The sequence below is a fragment of the Paramormyrops kingsleyae genome, chromosome 2, assembly GCF_048594095.1.
Source record: "Paramormyrops kingsleyae isolate MSU_618 chromosome 2, PKINGS_0.4, whole genome shotgun sequence".
Taxonomy (NCBI): domain Eukaryota; kingdom Metazoa; phylum Chordata; class Actinopteri; order Osteoglossiformes; family Mormyridae; genus Paramormyrops; species Paramormyrops kingsleyae.
In genome coordinates this window covers 40,997,614-41,017,899 of record NC_132798.1, presented here as the reverse complement: position 1 = coordinate 41,017,899, position 20,286 = coordinate 40,997,614, and the positions used below count along the sequence as shown (strand labels likewise).

At 41.3% G+C, this 20,286-nt stretch overlaps 2 protein-coding genes across 5 annotated transcripts in view; one reads left to right on the top strand and one right to left on the bottom strand.

The window, feature by feature from the left end:
* The first annotated feature begins 1,181 nt into the window (after positions 1 to 1,181).
* Positions 1,182 to 15,079, top strand: vdac3 (voltage-dependent anion channel 3). 2 transcript variants are annotated; one of them, XM_072709128.1, is made up of 9 exons: positions 1,182 to 1,200; positions 4,739 to 4,816; positions 5,987 to 6,036; positions 8,412 to 8,564; positions 12,126 to 12,178; positions 12,408 to 12,635; positions 12,749 to 12,899; positions 13,139 to 13,196; positions 13,870 to 15,079. In XM_072709128.1, exons 2-9 carry the CDS (start codon positions 4,750 to 4,752, stop codon positions 13,959 to 13,961), a joined length of 852 nt encoding a protein of 283 aa, XP_072565229.1. In that variant the 5' UTR covers positions 1,182 to 1,200; positions 4,739 to 4,749; the 3' UTR covers positions 13,962 to 15,079. The 2 variants fall into 2 exon arrangements, with proteins under 2 accessions (XP_072565229.1, XP_023688023.1); XM_023832255.1 differs by lacking the exon at positions 1,182 to 1,200 and adding an exon at positions 2,203 to 2,345.
* Positions 15,080 to 15,801: 722 nt separating this feature from the next.
* ikbkb (inhibitor of nuclear factor kappa B kinase subunit beta) overlaps positions 15,802 to 20,286 on the bottom strand; it is a 42,661-nt gene continuing 38,176 nt past the window's right edge. For all 3 annotated transcript variants that reach the window (XM_072709126.1, XM_023832251.2, XM_023832250.2), the window contains exon 22: positions 15,802 to 17,801. In XM_072709126.1, the coding sequence (XP_072565227.1) occupies positions 17,760 to 17,801 (42 nt within the window). In that variant the 3' untranslated portion in view covers positions 15,802 to 17,759. The remainder of the gene's footprint in view (positions 17,802 to 20,286) is intronic.

The window sequence follows — 20,286 nt, the reverse complement described above, 5'->3', positions numbered from 1 at the left end:
TTGGGAACACCGGCTAGACACATTTTTTGAAATGATTAACACGATCAAAACACAAAAAAAACAGTTGAGTTTTTGCTCTTATAGTTATTTAACAGTTCCTTTAGGGCAGTGTTTCTCAACCCAGTCCTCAGCGAACCTCAGCCAGTCCACGTTTTTGCTTCCTCTCAGCTCCCAGCACCTGCACCAGCTATTCGGTGTTCCTGATTGGCTGGGAGCTGGGAGGGAGCAAAAAACGTGCACTGGCTGGGGTTCGCTGAGGACTGGGTTGAGAAACACTGCTTTAGGGCATATATGCACATATCAGTGCCACATTTAGGCTTGAACCCAAACTGATTGTCAGTAGACATTACTAATTTGTCTATCCTCACCAGGAGAATTTGTTCAAGCACTTTAGACAGTGTACTTGCAAGAGCAATGGGTCTATAATTGTCAGAGCAACCCACTTTTCCTGCTTTGTCCTTCACCACAGGGACTAAAAGAACCTTCGTCATGGAGTCTGGAATAAAACCATGTACAATAAAGGTTCCATAGTATGGCACAAATAAAATGTAATGCTTTGACATGAAAATAAGATACTGAATTTTAATTTGGACTGTATGAAACACGACAAGAACGAGGATAATCCGCGATAATCTACCTCAGTCTTTTATACTTTTTATTGAAAATATTTTTTACATAACTTTTGACACTAAAAATTAAACGAGTTTTTCGGAGATTCCTGACACACGCGCAGTCGGGTGTTCGACATGAGCAGGTGCTTGCGAGGGGGTAGGTTGCCTGATCACCTCCCCGAACTATCCCCGAAATTGTCCCACTTTTGAGTCAGTCACCGACGATCACGCAAAGTTTACTGATGGGACCTCCCCCTGGTCGGACGAATACCGATCACCAACGATCACGCTAAATTTCCCGAGGGGGACTCCCCCCTCACCGATAGAGCACATGCCCCTCGAAAAGTCTTTGCTTGACACTGATTGTAATATTGATGGTATAGTTGTGCCTGCGGTTCACGAACGCTGTGGCCTTCGAACAATTTGGTTCGCGATCAATAATTTCGTGGGCAAAAAATGCATTGGTTCGCGAACGTGTAGCACAGGCGGGGCGCATATCCCAGCATGCCCCGCGTGAAATTGTAAATAGAAGGATCACAACAAGCAACCAACGAGCACCGAACTCAAATACACAGACAGGAAACGCAAGGTTGTCAGACGCCGAACTGCAAGACGCACATACGGTGGAAGATTTACACAAGCTAAATACACGCGAGGATCAGACCGGGTATACACAAGACATGGGCAAACACGCGCGCGACAATAGGGAAATGCGACCATTAAAATTAACAACAATACAAGGGTTAAGGACTGTTAATAAAGAGCGTGATTTCCCCGGCAAGCAAGTCTCCATATTTTTCTCTGCTCCCGCGATGCCTCGGTCCGCCCGTCGCCACACTATTTTGTTGTTTTCTTTGTGTTTAGGTTTTTACTATAAAAAAACAGAAAATTAATTAACAAAAATTCTTATTTGGTAGGCTTGTGAACAAATTGATAGAATTTCAATGCTTTCTTATGGGAAAAATTGCCTTGGTTCGCCACCACTTTCCTAAAACATACGGATTGTGTTCGTGAACCGCAGGCACCACTATATAATGTAATACGGCGGCATTAAGCTGTCCACTAAACTGGCCTTTGGAAAAAATTGTGATCGTCAATAAAACCCCAAAACCTTCTATTATCAGATCATACCCAGTTTTGCATTTATGCTCAATAACTCAGTTAAATATTAGGCAGGCACATTATTTATTAATAGCAGGAAAATATCATCAAATAGAAATGACAACAAAAATGGTATCGCTTTTGTCTTTAATAAAAAATATAGCATTTAGATACATAAAATATATACTGTCGGTTTAGGATAATTTTAGGCATTGTTAAATGTCATTTAAGAATCACTGCTAAGTCATTTAAAATCATTTAAAATAAAAATCATACACTGAGGCTGTAAAACTGACACACATTTACTAAATGTGTGTCAGTTTTACAGCCTCAGTGTATGATTTTTCCCATGATCTTATAAAAAAAATAGGAATATAACTTGTAATGACAAGCAATAATTCAACATATTGATTATTTTTAAACCGAAGGATCTTCCCACACTATAGATGGAATTAGTCGCACAATTTAAACTAACAATAAAAGGAGCCCGCAACCCGAAAATCTTGCGCTCAAGCTGTGCCTTTCCGCCTGGCGTGCGCACGCGCAGTTCACTACACGCTCGGCTTTCTCCTTCACCTCGTCCTATTGCGCGACTCGCAGTATCTGCCGAGGCACCAGACTTACAGTCGGACGGTAAGAAAGCCTTGATCTGCGCTTTGATCGGGACATTTTTCAATACATTTGTACAGAATCAGGAAGGCTACCGTTTAAAGAAACGCAGTTCCGGCGGAGGGGTGAATATGCATGGAATTAGCGGTATCCACGGAGGCCCCGATCTCTCCTCTGCTTTGAGAATAGAAAATGAAATGTACAGGCCACAGTGAATCAGTTATAAATATTGTATGTCATATGTTAAAAGTACATTCCTGCTGAACAGTCAGATACTTGTAAACAGTTTTTAAAACTCGACAAGTTCGTACAATCGTAAATTTCTTATTGACAATTTGTGGGATTGGAAAGGGCGTGTATAGAGTGCCAAGTTGGAGGCGCACTGCTGGTTTGACCACGTTAAATCTCATATATGTTAACGCCGTTAATATCACAAGCAAAACCAAGCTGGCCGCGGGACGCGTGGCGACGCCGTACGTGGTTTTTTTTTATGTGAACGTAGCGGTTCCTGGTCTCCTATCTGCCTGATCGTTATCGAAAATTGTCCATGAGATACGGCCACCGATGCGGGACAAGTATAAGGAGAGGGTGGTAATCTGCCGGCAAGACCTTGTCACTTAATGTCCCCTTAACAGTCAGTATTATTAGAACTGTATTAGAACGTGACTGGTCACGTTAATGTATTTGATCAGCGATCGGGTAAAAGGACAGTGAATGTGATTGGAATTTAAATCAATACAATTCGTTACCTATACAGTTATATGCAATCAATACAACTGCAAAATCTCAACTAATAATACGCGAATTTTCATTGAAATGAAAAATGATGGGTATTTCTATACTAAAGTGTTTTATATATTGTTTTATAACTTCTATTATGTTTAATAGGCTAGATAAATATTATTTTGGCTGAACTATGCCAGTCAAAATGAGCAGATTGGTCCCATCAGTAAATAGTTTTTTGCTTGTTTAAAGTGTGTATTTGTGTAAATGTGGTAGTAATGCTGAAATGTCTGTTGGTGTGAGCCGCTGTGTGCATGGCAGCATTGATAGCAGAAGTCGCAGCATCTAAGCCGTAACCTTATTCACATTATCTTACAGCTACAAGCGCATACAGTAACAGTGCCACCAACTTTGGCCAGCTGACTGGCGTGAGATTTTCAGTTCGAGACAAGTTTGCACACTCATTTAAATGTACGTTACAGTTTTATTAGCTTGTAAATAGTCTGTAAGCTTTGCAAACTACCCCAGCGCTTTTGATGCAGCTAATTTTAGTTTTATAATTGAATAATATAAATTTCCCGTAAGGTTCCTTGGGTGAGTGTGAGAGTCTGAAAGCGTGAGTGTCACGCCAGATGCGTGAGAGTTGGCAACCCTGCAGTAAGAACTTGTCACCATTGCCAGTGGTGCTTCAGATGGAGTATATTCAACAATCAGTGTTTTTGCAGTGTCCTATTAATATATTTCAATTGTCATTTTGTCCCCTAAAATACCATGCATACATTAGTGTGGACTGCTTTGTTTATAGGGTCATGAACATTGTAAATTGTTCTTCTTGAATACTGAATGTTTATTTTTTGTGGGGCAATGAGAACATTGAGGTTAACCAATGAGGTCTTTGGGAACAGGCTTATTTCATAAGTGTCTGATCACATGAAGCTCTGTATCGTATTTGCCCCGTCTAATAATAGTTGGGTGCTGGACTGTCAAGCGACTGACGCAGGTGATTTCAAGCCCCGGAGTCAGTGCTGGTTTCTCCCCTGCGTCTGTAATGTACCACCAATGTGGTGGGGGATGTCATTTAACCGCACACTCCTCTGTCCCCGTAGAGGACGGCCTGAGAAACAGTGGCAGACGGCTGTCACGCACAACAACCCCCCGGCTTTACCTCCCAAGTCCCCTTGTCCTCCTGTGCTGGGCTTACATTTTATACTGTAAAGCAAAATGCACTGTCAAAAAATGTTATATTTGCCAGGGGGACATGAATGCAGCCCTGCTAAGTGGTACTTTATGGTTGGGCTTGTTTAGAGTTGTAATTATTTCTTCTGCAAGTGAGAATTCACAATAAAGACTGAACATGTTGGTATTAATGTCCAGAGCAAAGAATGAGGGCCAGCTTGTATGTATATACGTCAGCCTGACCCTTTGACTTTGAGTATGTTATTTTGTAAATACACTGCTAACGTGAAGAGCCAATCATATAGCGACAAGAGCAATAACAATAGAATGTTAGCAATGATTTATGCATCATTTCTAAACTCCCTTTTGATTGGCTACCCACATTTCCATTCCACTTCTGGCAAGCCATGGAAGCTGCCGATTGGTCAGGGGGATGGCTGTGTTCCTCAGATTGTTTGTAAAATGTGAGTGGAAATGTTATGTTTAATGGCTCCCGCCCTGCTGTTTTCTCTCCACAGATACGGGCACCATGGCTGTTCCTCCCTCATACTCGGATCTGGGCAAGTCTGCCAAAGACATCTTCAGCAAGGGCTATGGTAACGAACCTTTACGCTGCCTGCTTGAACACAGAATCAGTTGTTAGCGCCCTGCAAACGTATCTGGGAGCAGCTGCTAAGCCATTTTCCCCATTGCATCAGTGCCATGCTTAAAATGGCTCCCTCTGTATAAGCGTCCTGACCATGTGACCTGGGGGCAAAGGAGAGGCACTGCTGGGTGTTCCATTCGGGTGACAGGGCAGGTTACACTGTTGTGCTTGCAGGCTACTTGTTTCTCATCTGTTAGATTATTTGAAAACAAATGAGTCTAAAAACCATTAATTTTCTGAAGTCATACATTTCAGGTGCACAACTTTTGTACCATTTTATTTTCGCATTTTTTTTGTTCACAAAGGCCCCCGGACTGGTTGAGTTGTGCACTTGTTACCACTTGCAGATTCGTACAGTTTGAATGTTGTATTTTCTGACTTCAACCCTGCCTGCAGAGTCAGTCACAGTCCTGTGCTCTAGGTCACATAACTGAGACGTTAGTTTTGATGTCAGAGCTGGAGCAGAGTGCCCTTAATGGCTTAGCATCCCTGGGGCCCCCTTGTAGTAGAATTACTGTAAGTGACATTGCATGTAAGTCAGGTGCATTGGCATTGATCTGAGACTCCACAGGAGTCAGGCTTAGCAAAATTAGATGATAATTCAGTGTAATACATTACAAAGCAGCAACTGGTAGGTTTTAGGTACTTTATAAAAAGCTGTTGCAAGACGTTAGTTTGTGAGTGTTTTAATAATAATAATAATAATATAATTTAATATTATTATTACTATTATTAAAAAGCTGTTGCAAGACGTTAGTTTGTGAGTGTTTTAATAATAATAATAATAATAATATAATTTAATATTATTATTACTATTATTAAAAAGCTGTTGCAAGACGTTAGTCTGTGAGTGTTTTAAGGGAAATTAGGCTAATGGAAATGCCATGTGCCCTGCAGTCGTGACTAGGATAAGTAGTTAGAAGATGGACAGATGGATGGACAGATGAATGGAAAAGTGAATTCTCTATTAGTGACTTAGAATTTCATTTTGGAAGGTCGTCCGAAAATGGAAATCAGTTTTTGGGACTATTGTCATATTCTTCTTCCTTGAGCACCATTTCCTTCTTGAAAGCAGTACTTTGCTTACCCAAACATTCCCATCCCTCTGTCTTTCTTCTAGGCTTTGGAGTCGTCAAGCTGGATCTGAAGACCAAGTCCCAGAGTGGAGTTGTGAGTCTCCTGCCCGCATTCCGTCCTTGGCATTCCGCCGCAGCGCCCTTGCCGGTTTACCTGGATTGGCAGAGGACTGTGTGCTGAGCTGCCCTCAGCTTATGATGTGGCATGATTTTAGGTTACATGGTGTTTCCTGTGTGCTGGGGGGGCTCAGTGGGTGGTACAGTAGCCTCATACTTCCAGGGTTCAGGGTTCGAATGCAGCCCCTGGCTCTCTGTATCTGTGGTTTATGCTTTCTCCCTGTCCTCCTCTTTCTTTTTTTTTTTGGGTAATGCCATTTTCCTCCTTCAGTGAATCATTGCCTCTGTTAAATGTAAAATGTAAACTTCATATTTAGCAGACGTTTTTGTCCAAGAGACATACAAGTGAGGCAAATAGCCATAGGTTTGTGATGTGGAGTGTCCATGGCATGAGTGCAGCTAGGCTGAGCTTCCAGTGATTGCCCAGCTACAAGTGTAATTAGTATTGGAGTAACAGCTACACCACAACTTCTAATGTGTCCGGGTGGCTGCCCTGTGATAGGCCGGGATCCCATGTCAGGTATAAGCGTGTGTGGGCGATCGTGAACCCCTGAATACCCTGGATCCCTTTCTGTCTTTTGTCATGTTATATCCATCTATGAATACTGAGTGCTTTTTGGGTGCTTTTCTACTGGTACACAAAGGTGTCTGTTTTCCATTGACATAAAAACCGATACCGGTGCTGAATGACATCACAGCGCAAGGCAGAGTATTTTATACTGAATTTGAAACATAGCTGTAGTGTATTATACGGCTGGATGATGTGAGATTAATACCATCTTCGCATGTTATGCACATACAATTCTTACATCGCTAGTCAGCTAGATTAAAGATCAGGCTTTTTCTTACTTTCAGTTCTGTACAGACATTTATAGCACAGGGAGTTTCTTTCACTAAAACAAAATCAGTTTAAAGTTTATCTCCGCTGGTTTTGCATGAGTGCTGCATGCGTTCTCCGAGACAATTATAATCATTTTCATCCTTGCTGTTTAAATCACTCCTAGACGGATTTGTGAGAAGTTAATGTTGAACACCTATTTTTTTCTTTATGAATGCCCCAATATATATATTACAACAAAATAATACCATGCCTGCCTAGTATATTATACAAAATACATACTTTCTTGTCATGCTTTTCTAGTCATGTTGTGTTGTATTTGTTCTTCCGACCAGATCGCAAGTTAAGCTTAGATCTTTCATTTTGTCCATCCATCCATTATTGTTTTCTGAGATCGTAACTTTTTCCAAGGTGGCATTTGTATTGTGTTTCAGCAGCAGGCTATTTGCATAACCAATTGACAACGAAAGCATTTCTAGTCCCACCCCATAGTCCTGAAGTACCCAAAAAGTACCCTAGTTGGTTTGGCATTTTTGGTACTGGAACTTGACTGGAAGTCAATGGAAAACGGAAAGTACCAAATGTGCTGTGGAAAAGTGCCCTTGGTTTCATTCTGTGGCCGCTGCTGGTGGGGATTTCCCCTGTTTTGCATTTCCTGGTTTCTGGCTGACCGTTGATCGTCGTTGGACTTGCCTTCTCCTCCATGCTTTGTATGACGTACAGTCAACCCATAGTGCAGCTTTGCTGCTGAGGTAGTGAGACTCTCACGTGCCCAGTCCTGCCTAACGTGGCTCTTTTTTCGTCTTATACTGTGTGCGTGATGTTCTGACTGAAGTCCCGAGGAAAGAGACGTGTTTATAACTCGTCATGCTCGTCTGTCGGGTATCATTTGACTAATGGTACTGTCTCCTGGGCAGTAAGGGCCTCGCTTTGTGTCTGTCCTGCTCTAACTCTTCCGTTCCTTTCTTTCCACTGCCATCTCTGGATCTCTGGATGTCAGATGGTAAGGATGCGTAAGCGTGGTATGGGCAGCACCTCCCTGCAGCTCTGGCAGTGACAGGCTGGCTCCCACACTCCCATACTCCCATACTCCACGGTCCCACAGCATTTCAGTGAATCTGGGACGTGTGGCGTCCCTCTATGTCCACCTCTACCTTTGCATGCTGCATACCTGGACCATGCTGAAGGTTTATGGGAACAAATCTTTAAATATCTGCCTTCAATAGTAACTAAAAGCCAGTAAGAGCCCAGGCAGAGTGTAAAGCGGCATGTTTTTAACTTGCTCAGGCTGGAAAGCCCCTTATTTATATTAATGCGTCTTCAGCTGCCCTGACTCAGTCTACCAGTGCTTGGCTAATGGGCCTTTTGTTTGTTCTTCTTCCTCCCTTCTTCCTTCGCATCTTCTTCTCCCCATAACCTGACTTTTTTTTTTTTTCTCCTGTCACCATCCCTCTCTCCTTGCCTCCCTTCCCTTCTGCATTCTCCACATTCCTGGACCCCTCTGCCCATCTCAGGAATTCAACACCTCCGGATCCAGCAACACGGACACGGGCAAAGCCAGCGGCAGCCTGGAGACCAAGTATAAGATGAAGGACCTCGGCCTGAGCTTCAGCCAGAAGTGGAACACGGACAACACCCTGACAACGGAGATCACCTTGGAGGACCAGGTGCGCCTCCCTCACATTTAACAGGGTGTCCGCGTGGTAGTAAATGAAATCAGACAAGGTATTAAAAGGTAGTAAATGGAATTTGACTTGGTAGTAAATTTTTCATCATCCACCTCAATATATTATGAGTTTCCCATTTGTCTATGTGTTTTAACTTCAGCTAAAAAAAAATATATAATATACGTGCTATCAGGACCTGAGTCGGAATTAATATCCTATCAAAGTGATGCTGACCCCATTTCTCCACCTTTTACCTCAGTTGCGCCAGGGTGATCTAACGTGTTGACATCTGGAGAGCCTCTGAAATTAGCTAGTAGCCACTTGGCGGTGAAATGGGGAAATGTAAGTTTTGTAAAAGTTGGCTTGATAACCCGTCATTTAAAGACTTGGCTTAAGCCGGTCATGGGGAATGACCGGAAAGCATTCTGCAGTATATGCAAAAAAAACTCTAAATCTATCCTGGAACGGCGTTTCCGCGATCAAATCTCACCGAGAATCCGCCAGTTATCAGCAGCGGGTTCGCGTGCGCGGGGTGCAGTTCTGTATTTCGTTGTTCGGTGATGTTACACGGACCAGTGGCTTGTACTACGAAGGGGGTTTAACCAAATCAGATTTAACTCGGAGTTAATTTGCGAACGCGGGGTTGACAAAATCAAGTAGCCTCAATCGGTGCTAATCAGTACTACGACGCCAGTTAAGAAGTTGATTTGTTACATCGGGGTTAATTGCATTGGAGTTTGTGTGTGTTCACATAAAAATGGAGCACGTTCAGCACCGGAAGTTTCCATTTGTCTCGTGGCGCGATCTCCAGGTTTCACGGAGGAAGACTGCATGCTAATTATGCAGGATTATGAGGAGTTTATATCAACACTGCAAAGTCCGATACCACTGCAGGCAGGCTTGTTGGCACCGTATTGAATGCATAAAGTACATTTTCATGGTCATAAAACGTGGTATAAAATATCTCACGACCGAGTATTAGACTATGAAGTGTTTTCTGAAAAGAATTGAAATACTGTTAAATACAGAGGCTCACAGATGCGACATAATTCAGAAGTCACCTATTATTTGCTATTAAGTAATGTAATGCTCCCTAAAGCTCCATTACTGCGATGTTACTCTTAATGTAAACCTAATATTAATAACTTAACTGATCCGATTTCAAATGCAATTGTAGTGGAAAGCGTACGTGGCAGCAAGTCAAGATGAAATATAAAAACATCATGTTAAGTGGTAGGGCTATGTATTTATATTTCTACTAATTATGAAATATTTGTTGTGTCTAGCCTCCACTTAATATCGTGTTTCTACTGTATGTTTCACAGCTAATAAAAAGGTGTCTGTTAAAATTACACTTAATAGAAGGTGAGCCACTGTTTAACAAACAAATGACTGACAAGAAAACAGTAGCATATTTGTAGTGAGAAAATGACTAGGAACCTGTCACCGCGGTTAAATTAGCCTCATATTCCATATTCAGTTTTCTGGCTTTAATAACTTTTAACGGAAGTAAGGTGGGTGCGTTTGTAATGACAGAATTATGATGTCCAGTACACAGACATCGATGCACACCAATTATTTTTGCGCTTCAAACCATTTCGTGATTTGTGCAAAATCGTATTAATAGCTAATATTATAGGTGCTGTCAGCTGTAATGGCATGGTGGTTTAGCATTTTGGGCTCATGGCGACTGTTGCACACCCCTGTTTCCCAGATTGCTTTACGTACAAATTTTAATTTTTGAATGTTCGAATGTATCCGTATAATGTGCAATGGGACAATACATGAATGGGTTAATAACTTTAAAACTAGACAAGACACATCCAGTGGAGTGTGCTTTGATCAGTGGATAACAGGGAACAGTGCACACCCCTTGGGTTTTCAGAATAACTTTCTCTCTAACAGTTATTAATTAATACATTGTATGCATATTATATGCCATTGCTCCATTTCATACATATTGACAGAGAGTGCCCCTCACGATTTGCACTAATGTCATATGGATCATCCAGGTACGCCGGCATTGTCTTTGGGGAAATTGTAGTTGGAGGGGTGGTGTTCATATAGAGCTGGCTTATGCAGAAACCTCAACTTAACCAAGAACAAAAACTGCTCGGAGTAGTTATTGTTACAAGTTACCTCGTGATGAAAAAATTCACTACTTTACTCTGTGTGTATGAGAATGTGTGTCTGTCTTAGTGTGTGTGTGTCACATGACACACATAAAATTGTATTAACGTTTATGGCTGTTGTCAAGTGTCATTTGTTTTAAGAAGTGTGAAGTTGACTTTATTAGGTGGGGTTAAGGGTTGTGGTTAGGATAACCCAAGGGCTAGAGTTAAGGTAAGGACAAACGAAACTCAACTTGACACTACAAAAAAAAAAATGATACGCGTATTCAATGACAATACTTAATAACAGTTAAACATTACTTTACATAATATCTATGATGGGTATGAAGATTTACCCGAAAAAAAAGGCCACTGCCCGATTGTTGGTAATAAAAAAGGTAGTAAATTCAACTCTAGGATTCCTGCATAAGCAGGGGCCTTGGTGACCTTCCACAAGATGGCCAACGAGAACCCAGTGTGTGCCGAAGGAGGCCCCCACACTACACTATGGTTTGCTTTGTGTTATGCTCGTCAGAGTTTTATTTATCCAAAAATGTTCTAAGGGCAGAATGAATAATGATTGGTTCAGTGAGATAACCAGTCAGATTGTAGAAGAGGAGGACCAAGCAATTGGAGGAGGCAGGACCAACCAATCAGATGTCTTCGTCTTGCCTCCTCTACAATCTGATTGGTTATCTCTCTGAACCAGTTATTATTCATTCTGCCCTCAGAACATTTTTATGTAAGTAAAATTCTTATGAGCTTATGGTATCATCATCATTAGTGTTTACGTTTCACTGTTTAGTCAGTTTACCCAAAGGAACATACAGCTTCTTATGAGCTTAACTAACATTTACATGTATTATTTTAATAGATGCTTTTATCTAAACTGACATACGGGGCAGGATCACAGTATCGCAGTTGAGGTTGAGTCTTGCTCAGGGGCCCAGCAGTGACATGGCTACGTCCTTGGTCACGGGATTCCAACCCACGACCTTCAAGACATGGGCACAGATCCACAACCTGTTGAGCTAAACTCAACGCCCCATAAATTCAAGAGCAGATTCATTTAAGTGTCTTTATCAAGAATTCAGCAAAGACTCTTCCGCGTTCTGTGTCTGTTGCATTTCCTTTCCTGCTACATTGTTTGGGTGATGACCAGGGTTAATGTGAACTCTGAGTGATGCTTCCTTAGAAAGACATTGCAACACAATGCAAAAATCACTTCTCCAAAATATATCTAGTAAATATGGAGAATCTTTTTTTTTTTCTTTCCAAAATTAGTTAAGCCTTTTGATCTGTTTTATCGCAGTTTGCAAATCGATACATAGTGAGGGTTTTAATAGTCTTGTACATATGTATTTGATTTCAGTATTAATCACTGTTTTAATATATAGGTACATTTTTTTAATTCAAAACTAAGTCGTCATTTTCACCCTTGTTTTTGCAGCTGGCTCAGGGACTGAAATTGACGTTCGACACTTCATTTGTGCCAAACACTGGGTAACTGCTGCACGTTTTAAAACATAACTGACACTAAAACGTTCTTGCTTTTAATAATAAGCCTGTGCTATTTTGTTTTAAAATTGTGTACTATGTGAATTGTCAGTGAACAGTGAACTGCGTTCTGCTCAGTGTAATGGTATTTATCCCACGTTAAACAGAATCCATTACCTCATGTTTGGTAGACTTTACATTACAGTTAAAGTTCTTGTAATGTCTTGGACTTCAGTAAGAAGAGCGGAAAGCTGAAGACCGGATACAAGCATGACTACGTGAACCTGGGCTGTGACATCGACTTTGACTTTGCGGGGCCCACGGTGCACGCCGCCACCGTCCTGGGCTACGAGGGCTGGCTGGCCGGGTACCAGATGGCCTTTGACACGGCCAAGTCCAAGCTGGTCCAGAACAACTTTGCGTTGGGCTACAAGGCTGGTGACTTCCAGCTGCACACCAATGTGTGAGTACAGGCTACTTCACCCCCTGCTGGCCCACTAATGAACTACAGCAATACAAGTTCTTTCCCACAATGTTTTGCTGTTTTGATGTTGCTGCACATCTGCCTTCTCACAGGAACGACGGGACGGAATTCGGAGGATCCGTATATCAGAAGGTGAACGACAAGCTGGAAACCGCTGTCACCCTGGCCTGGACAGCTGGAAGCAACAACACACGCTTCGGCATTGCTGCCAAGTACCAGCTGGACAAAAAATCCTCCATTTCTGTAAGAGTCCCCTCCTTTACCACTGCAAGACTTTCTGTTTTGCTCGGGACACTGAGCTCTCATCAGATCGGGTGTTTTGGTCTGTCAAAGTATCTTGAAGCCTTAACATCGTCTCTGATGAAAGACATGTAATGTATGTCTCTTTGACTTCTCTGTGTTAAATCTGCCTTCTTCCAGCAAACTCCTCATTTGAGAAGGATATTGAGATCTAATGTCTGTTTATCTGTTGCCCACTGAAGGCCAAAGTTAACAACGCGAGTCTGATAGGAGTGGGCTATACGCAGAGCCTGCGGCCAGGTAAGCAGCCTATAATGTATGTAGCTATAACGCAGTTTTCCTGAATATGTGTGTTCATATTTCCTTAAGGATTTGCATTTTTCCAAATATCCAGACTATTATATTCAGATGTATGGTGTGATTTACAGTAAGAACCTGGTCAAGTAAGTAAAATCTAGGGCTGCCAAAAATTATTTTCATAATCAGTTGGTGACCCAAAACAAAGGGTTTAAAGAAAGGTGCAAATGCTTTATTTAAAAAAAACACAGATATTTAAGTCACAGTTGTAATAAAATCTTGTGAAACAGTGTAAAGATTAAAGTGACACAATCACATTGAAACAAAGGCCCGCTATCCTCAGCCATATTTAGCTTGTACTTTATACTGCAGTATGTGGTATTTTGATGATATTTCCTTCCTATTTTGAAATTTTGGCCTTAATATTGTTGAGTGGGATTGGGGGGGAGTCTAGTTAGAAATAAAATTTAACTAGGTTAAACTGACTTACTTTTCAAATGGACTGGTTCTGTTGTCCTCTGGAATGATCAATGGCTGATTTTAACTGTAAGCTTTTACCTGTAGCTAAGAAGAATGGCCCTAGTTCTTAGTACATAATGTCATGTTCAATGACACAACGGAGCTGAAAAACAAAGTGGCAGAAAGCTTTTCACACACCTCTGTCGCTCCTCTGTAGGCGTGAAACTGACACTGTCCGCGCTGGTCGACGGCAAGAACTTCAGCAGCGGGGGCCACAAGGTGGGGATGGGCTTCGAGCTGGAGGCGTAGAGGGGAGGAGCACGGAGATGCCCCCCCCATCCTCAGCACTCCTCACACTCACCCACACGTTCAGCCTTAATCCCTCCCAGAAGAATCCAGTACTCTTTACACTGTCTCTACCGCAGCTGAAGCCCTTGTTTAGACTGTAATTAATTTAAGTGTGATCACAGTTATGACTTTAGGTCTGCGGGCATACGGTCGGTATCGGAGTTCCCCTGCAGGCTGGCGTGCTCCTGGGATCCAGCCATGGTGATTGTTTCCGATTCTTTCATGACTCGGCTTCCTTGATGATTTTCTGGGAACATACTCCATTTTTTTGTGGCCATAGGTTTTGCATATCATTACTTTCCCGGAATCTTGTATCAAGTTCACTTTAAATCAAGTTTTTTTTTTTTGTGGAACCACTTTTCATGGTACACCTACAAAGCAAACAGTGATTTTATGAAGGCTGTTGTTCTTAAATAAATGTACTTTATTTCTTTTTGTTTGGGTTCCTTGTAAGTTTCTGTATTTGACCAGACAGGAATCTACCACTAAAGGCTTCCAATGCCGTAGGAGCAGTGACGAAGCTCAGGTGAATACTGCCAAAAAGGTTTCATGTTCTTATGAGGTTTTCTTTTCACACAATAAACATGTAATGCACACCGACTGAAAGTGATCAGCACGTTTTAGAGTGCAATTACCCGGTGTGTCTGCAGTTAATTTTCAGGGCTCAGTGAGTCATTTGAGCCTGTCGCCCGACACCCCTTCGTATGGTCTGTCTGACGTGGTAGTTTTCGGTCCGAGCTGGATAAAGATGTACTATCTGTGACATAAAACCCAGCCCAGGAAAGCTGCTTGCTTGTCAAAGGATTGTCTATTTCACATGTTAGCAGCATCAAATTATTTTGTAAGGAAATCCTGCAGATATTACAGGCCTCCAGAACAAAGCTAAGAGGCTTTGGAACTTCCATTGCTATGGTTGCAAGTAATCATGTTATGGTCTATGGGAATGCTGGGTTTGCATGTTTTTTTAATGATTAGTATTTTGATTTGAACTCCACCGCCCTCAGTGACTGTGTTGTGTTGGGAGACAAGGTGACTGTAAGGAAACCTGAATTAAGAAATAAAAATGTTTAAAACCCGAATTATTTTCCTCTGTTATACATGCCTAGCGACATCTCATTAGCAACCATAAAGACAACACACTTGTTTTATTCTTTTAAAAAAAGGGACAAATACCCTGAATGAAATTGAAAAATATTTTTAAGTATCTGCAGATATGATAGATTCAAGACTTTTTAAACCTTAATAGCCAGGTTCACAATAACAAAGCTGCAGTGAAACAGCATGCAGTGACAGCAGTTAATTTAGGTCGCTGGTCGCTTTGTGTTTCCCAAATACAGGGCAACATTCCACAGCTCTGCTTCCCATTGTGCCGAATTTGAAAAACTTCTTGCACAATGAGCCTCATATGGTTACACCCATGTTGCAAGTTTGGGGTCATCCAACCAGTTTTCAGTGAATTTGCTGCCTACGGCCCAATTGGCACAAGGGGGCCCAGAAAAAGTCATATAATAAATGGCCAATAAAAAACCAAAACCATATACATTAAAACTTTTACGTGTAGGCAGAAAGTGAAATGATCATCACTTTTACCTTGGGCCCCTGAAATGGTAGATCTGGCCCTGGATAAAGTTACTTGCAGGCCAGCTTAGAGCAATGTGCTAAGTTACCTGAAGCTAGTGTCTGTCCCTCCTCCCACAAACAAATGATTGCTGTTGATTCCGTTCATTCCAGTCTATGTGACCTCGAAATACAAAACAGTAGCAACATTAAATCTTCCCAGTCATAAACACATAAATCAGTGTTGTTATCCACATCTGTGCCATTTTTAGGACCTTTAAAAGACATTTTAATACCAATTAATGTTTTTTTCAGATAAACAATACATAGGTATTCATTGTATCTGACACTGAAAACACACACACAGTCATATACTGTCAAAAGATACAAAAAGACAAAACACAATCATAAGGCAGAAGTATTTTAGCAAATACACAGATATATTTGTAATATAAACTTTTTGGTATGCAAACCAGAGAGTAAGTTTTGCTGAAACATTTTTACTTCATCACAGAAAAAAACCTTAGCCAGCTTTGTGATTTTAATTATTATTCCTTTTATAGATTATCTAGTATGTATAAAAATCTGTTTAGTTTTACCTCCGTGACGATCATAATCACCTACATGGGTTTGTGAGAAACGTATGAACTTTTGAATACCCCAATATTTATTACAACAAAATCACATCACTATATTTACAACAAAATCACATTGCTAGGATCCTAGTATATTAAACAAAATACTATTTTAATTTCTTGTCACACCATCCTTATCTTTGTTTTGTATCTGTTCTTCCGACCAGATGACAATATATTTTTTACTTTGTTTATCATTGTTTTCTGAGATCATAACTGTTTTCAAGGTGGCGTTTGTATTGTGTTTCAGAAGCAGGCTATTTGCACAACCAATCGACAAGTGTTTCAAATCCCATCACAAAGTACCAAAGAAGTACCCTAGCTGGATTCACACTTTTGGTACTGGAACTTTTGATACTGGTACTCAACTGGAATCAATGGAAAAGGGAAAGTACCAAAAGTACCATAGTTGGTGCAGTGGAAAAGCGCCCTAACTGTTTTAAGTCACGGAACACAAAATGCAAAATTATTAATAGACACATTAAAACCTTCAGTGATATTTTATAGATTACTTCTTCAAAGATCACAATAAAAACCACTAGATCTCCTTATAGAGTACAAGGACTACAAACCACCACTTTCAGACAGATATTCCCAGATATATAAAACCAAGACCAAAATAATTAAAAAATTAAAAATTCAAGTGTTTTCTACAAATTAAGCTGGAATTATAAGTCTGTTAGTGAAGTGCACAGAAATGAAGCCTCAGACTGCTTTCAGCCTTGGTCCTACTGCCACTCTGTTCCGGAAGCGGGCTTCGAGCGCAGGCTGTAACGCTGTTCCGGAAGCGGGCTTCGTGAGCAGGCTGTAACTCTGTTCCGGAAGCCGGCTTCTTCGAGCGCAGGCTGTAACCCTGTTCCGGAAGCCGGCTTCTTCGAGCGCAGGCTGTAACCCTGTTCCGGAAGCGGGCTTCTTCGAGCGCAGGCTGTAACCCTGTTCCGGAAGCGGGCTTCTTCGAGCGCAGGCTGTAACTCTGTTCTGGAAGCGGGCTTCGAGCGCAGGCTGTAACGCTGTTCCGGAAGCGGGCTTCTTCGAGCGCAGGCTGTAACGCTGTTCCGGAAGCGGGCTTTGAGCGCAGGCTGTAACTCTGCCTCGTTTACTTTAAAAGCAGATATTTTTCTTCTTTGCAGCAGTACCTTAAAATCAGGTTTCCTTTCCACAGGACATAAACGTTTACAAAGCACTATACTTGTATCCGGGAATGGTTTGCAAAGTTTGCAAAATACCATAAAAATGTGCCCTTTAAACATTGCTCCTCAATTTTATCAAACTGTAGCCATGATCTTAGGTTAAAACCTGATACTTCAATACACACAAAAATTTCAGGAAGAAAAGGAGTCTGAAATTGTAGCTATGTTGTGAAACAGCAAAAAAAGAAAAGAAAAGTGGATTAAAAAAACAGAACTATAGACCATCCTTGCAGCTCCACATGAACCTGTAATAATATGTTCCCTCCATACAGAGGCGGCACCGAGCTACAAAAGCATCTGAGAGGTACTTGAAGCGAAAGTGATCCCAGCTGGTGTATACAGACAGTTTCTCCTTCACTGTGATGAATTTCTGAGTATCAGGAGAGGTCTCCATTAAGCCAGTGCCAGTCCCTGAGAAGCTGACAAAAACGGGGGTGGGGGAGAGATACATATGTCTAAATCTGCAGGGGGAGACACACGTCACAGAGGCTGCGGGACTTCAAAACACGCATCAAATATGAGGCACAACTCCAACAGTTAGCATGTACAATTTGTACATTCACAAAACTGATGTATCATTATATAACATCTCTATTTTTATCAGGTTCCAAAGCTGTTCTACACCTGTAAAACACCACACAACCAAATTTCAACACATGAGAAGATATTTTAAATATAAAACCATATTTTTAAATGTATAAATTTATGAGAGTATAAGAGTTCCATCATCACTACATACATCAGGGGTCACTAACATGGTGCCCGCGGACCTGTTCTAAAAATAGCACAACTCACCAGTGAGCAGCGTCCATAATTTAATTTTATCCTGTTGCTATTCTTCTTTAATCACATTTGCATTTATATAGATTTGATAAAGACAATTAATCATTAATAATAATATGATCTAAGGTAAACTGAGAAAATATGTTATTTAAGAAGAGTGTGTCAAACTGGTTGCCCTTCGTATGGCTCAGTACCCATGAAGTAGCTCTCAGTTTCAAAAAGGTTGGTGATTTTAGTCACTGATGTTATTGGGACATACATTACATTTTAAGTTCTTGCTCTATTAGACTGCTTCCTTGGGTGAATCCATACTTTCTCAGTGTTATTTAATAAATTTACTGAAATTTCATTTCTCAGACAGCTTCTACACGTCACTGGTACTATGTGTTACAAGGGCAAAGTAACTGATGATTTGTCAAAAGAATCCTATATGTTTTTTAAACACTATATGGACAAAAGAATTGGAACGCACCTCTTAATCACCAAATTCAGGTGTTTCATTCAGACCCATTGCCACAGGTGTATGAAATTAAACACCTAGCCATGCAGGCAGGATTACAAACTCTTGTGAAAGAATGGGTCATTCTGAAGAGTTCAGTGACTTCAAGTACAGTATGGTACTGTCATAGGATGCCACCTTTGCAATAAGTCATGAAAAATATTCCCTACTAAATATTTTAGGAATAACAAAAACTCAGCCATGAAGTGCCAGACCACATAAAACAACAGTGGTATTACTGAATGTTGAGGTGCATTTTTGCCAACGCTCGGTTGAGTCAATAACTGAAAGTTCCAAACTTCCTCTGAAATTAACCCCAGCACAAAAACTGTGCAGTGGGAGCTTCATGGAATAGGCTTCTGTGTCCGAGCAGCTGCATGCACGTCTCACATCACCAAGCGCAATGGCAAGCGTCAGATGGAGTGGTGTAAAGTAAACCGCCACTGAACTATGGAACAGTGGAAATGTGCTCTGTGGAGTAACGAATCATGCTTCTCTGTCTGTGAGTCTGATGCATGAGTTTGGGTTTGGCAGATGCCAGGAGAACATTACCTTCCTGACTGCATTGTCCCAGCTGTAAAGTTTGGTGGAGGAGGGATAATGGTATGGGGTTGTTTTTCAGGGTTTTGGCTAGGCCCCTTAGTTCCAGTGAAGAGAACTCTTAATGTTTCAGGAAAACAAGACATTTTGGATGGGAACAGTTCGGGGAAGGCCCTTGGTTGGTGAGTTCGGTGTGGAAAAAGTTGACTGGCCCAGCACAAAGCCCTGACTTCAACCCCATCGAATGCATTTAGAATGAACCAGAACAGAGATTGCGAGCCAGGCCTTCACGTCCAACATCAGTGTTTGACCTCACAAATGCTCTTCTGGATGAATGGGCAAAAATTCCCACAGTCACAAAATATTGTGGAAAGCCCTCCCAGAAGGGTTGCAGCTGGATTTAAAATGGGAGGTCATGAAAGTTCCTGTTGGTGTAACGGCCAGGTACCCCAAAACTTTTGTTCATATAGTATATCACTAAATTTAAATAGTTGCACAAGGTCACCTTAACCCTCATGAGGCAACTATTTCAAAAAATATTCCATTTTTATCATAGTGTCACCATACCTATGTTGTTAATTTAATTCATTATCAGAACAATTAAAAAGCTAATTGATATGAAAATGTTAATATCGCCATTTTGTAAAATAAAACTGCATGTTCTGTAACTGGTGTTACAGTTCAGTTATGACAGCCGTTGGTTATTTTTAATAAAATATTCTATGTGTCCGAAATCGCACACTTGCGCACTTTTAGTGCGCAATTTTAGGGCATAGTGCGTTCACACTGACAACTAAGCTAAAATTCAGTGCACTGAAAGTACCCGGATGGTGCACTGAAAATGACCAGAAAACGTAGTGCAGAATGATGGACACTACTCGCACTAAATGGACGCCATTTTGACTACGTAGCGGAAGGGGAGGGACTTTCGGCAAGTTTTCAGAGCGGAATAATGGTGGACAACAACACAGACACGCAAGCCCAAGTGGAGGCAATTGCTTCATATAAATGTAAGTAACGTTAATAAAATAATTTTACTGATGTATACTGCGGTGTGTAGCCTGTCCCTCTCTGACGACAGT

What these genes read in the sequence shown, in the direction of transcription:
- vdac3 (XM_072709128.1), top strand. Translation starts at nt 4,750, where the DNA reads ATGGCTGTTCCTCCCTCATACTCGGATCTGGGCAAGTCTGCCAAAGAC. An exon ending in CATCTTCAGCAAGGGCTATG is followed by an intron (nt 4,817 to 5,986) that starts GTAACGAACCTT and finishes TCTTTCTTCTAG; the next exon opens with GCTTTGGAGTCGTCAAGCTG. An exon ending in ACAAAAAATCCTCCATTTCT is followed by an intron (nt 12,900 to 13,138) that starts GTAAGAGTCCCC and finishes TGCCCACTGAAG; the next exon opens with GCCAAAGTTAACAACGCGAG.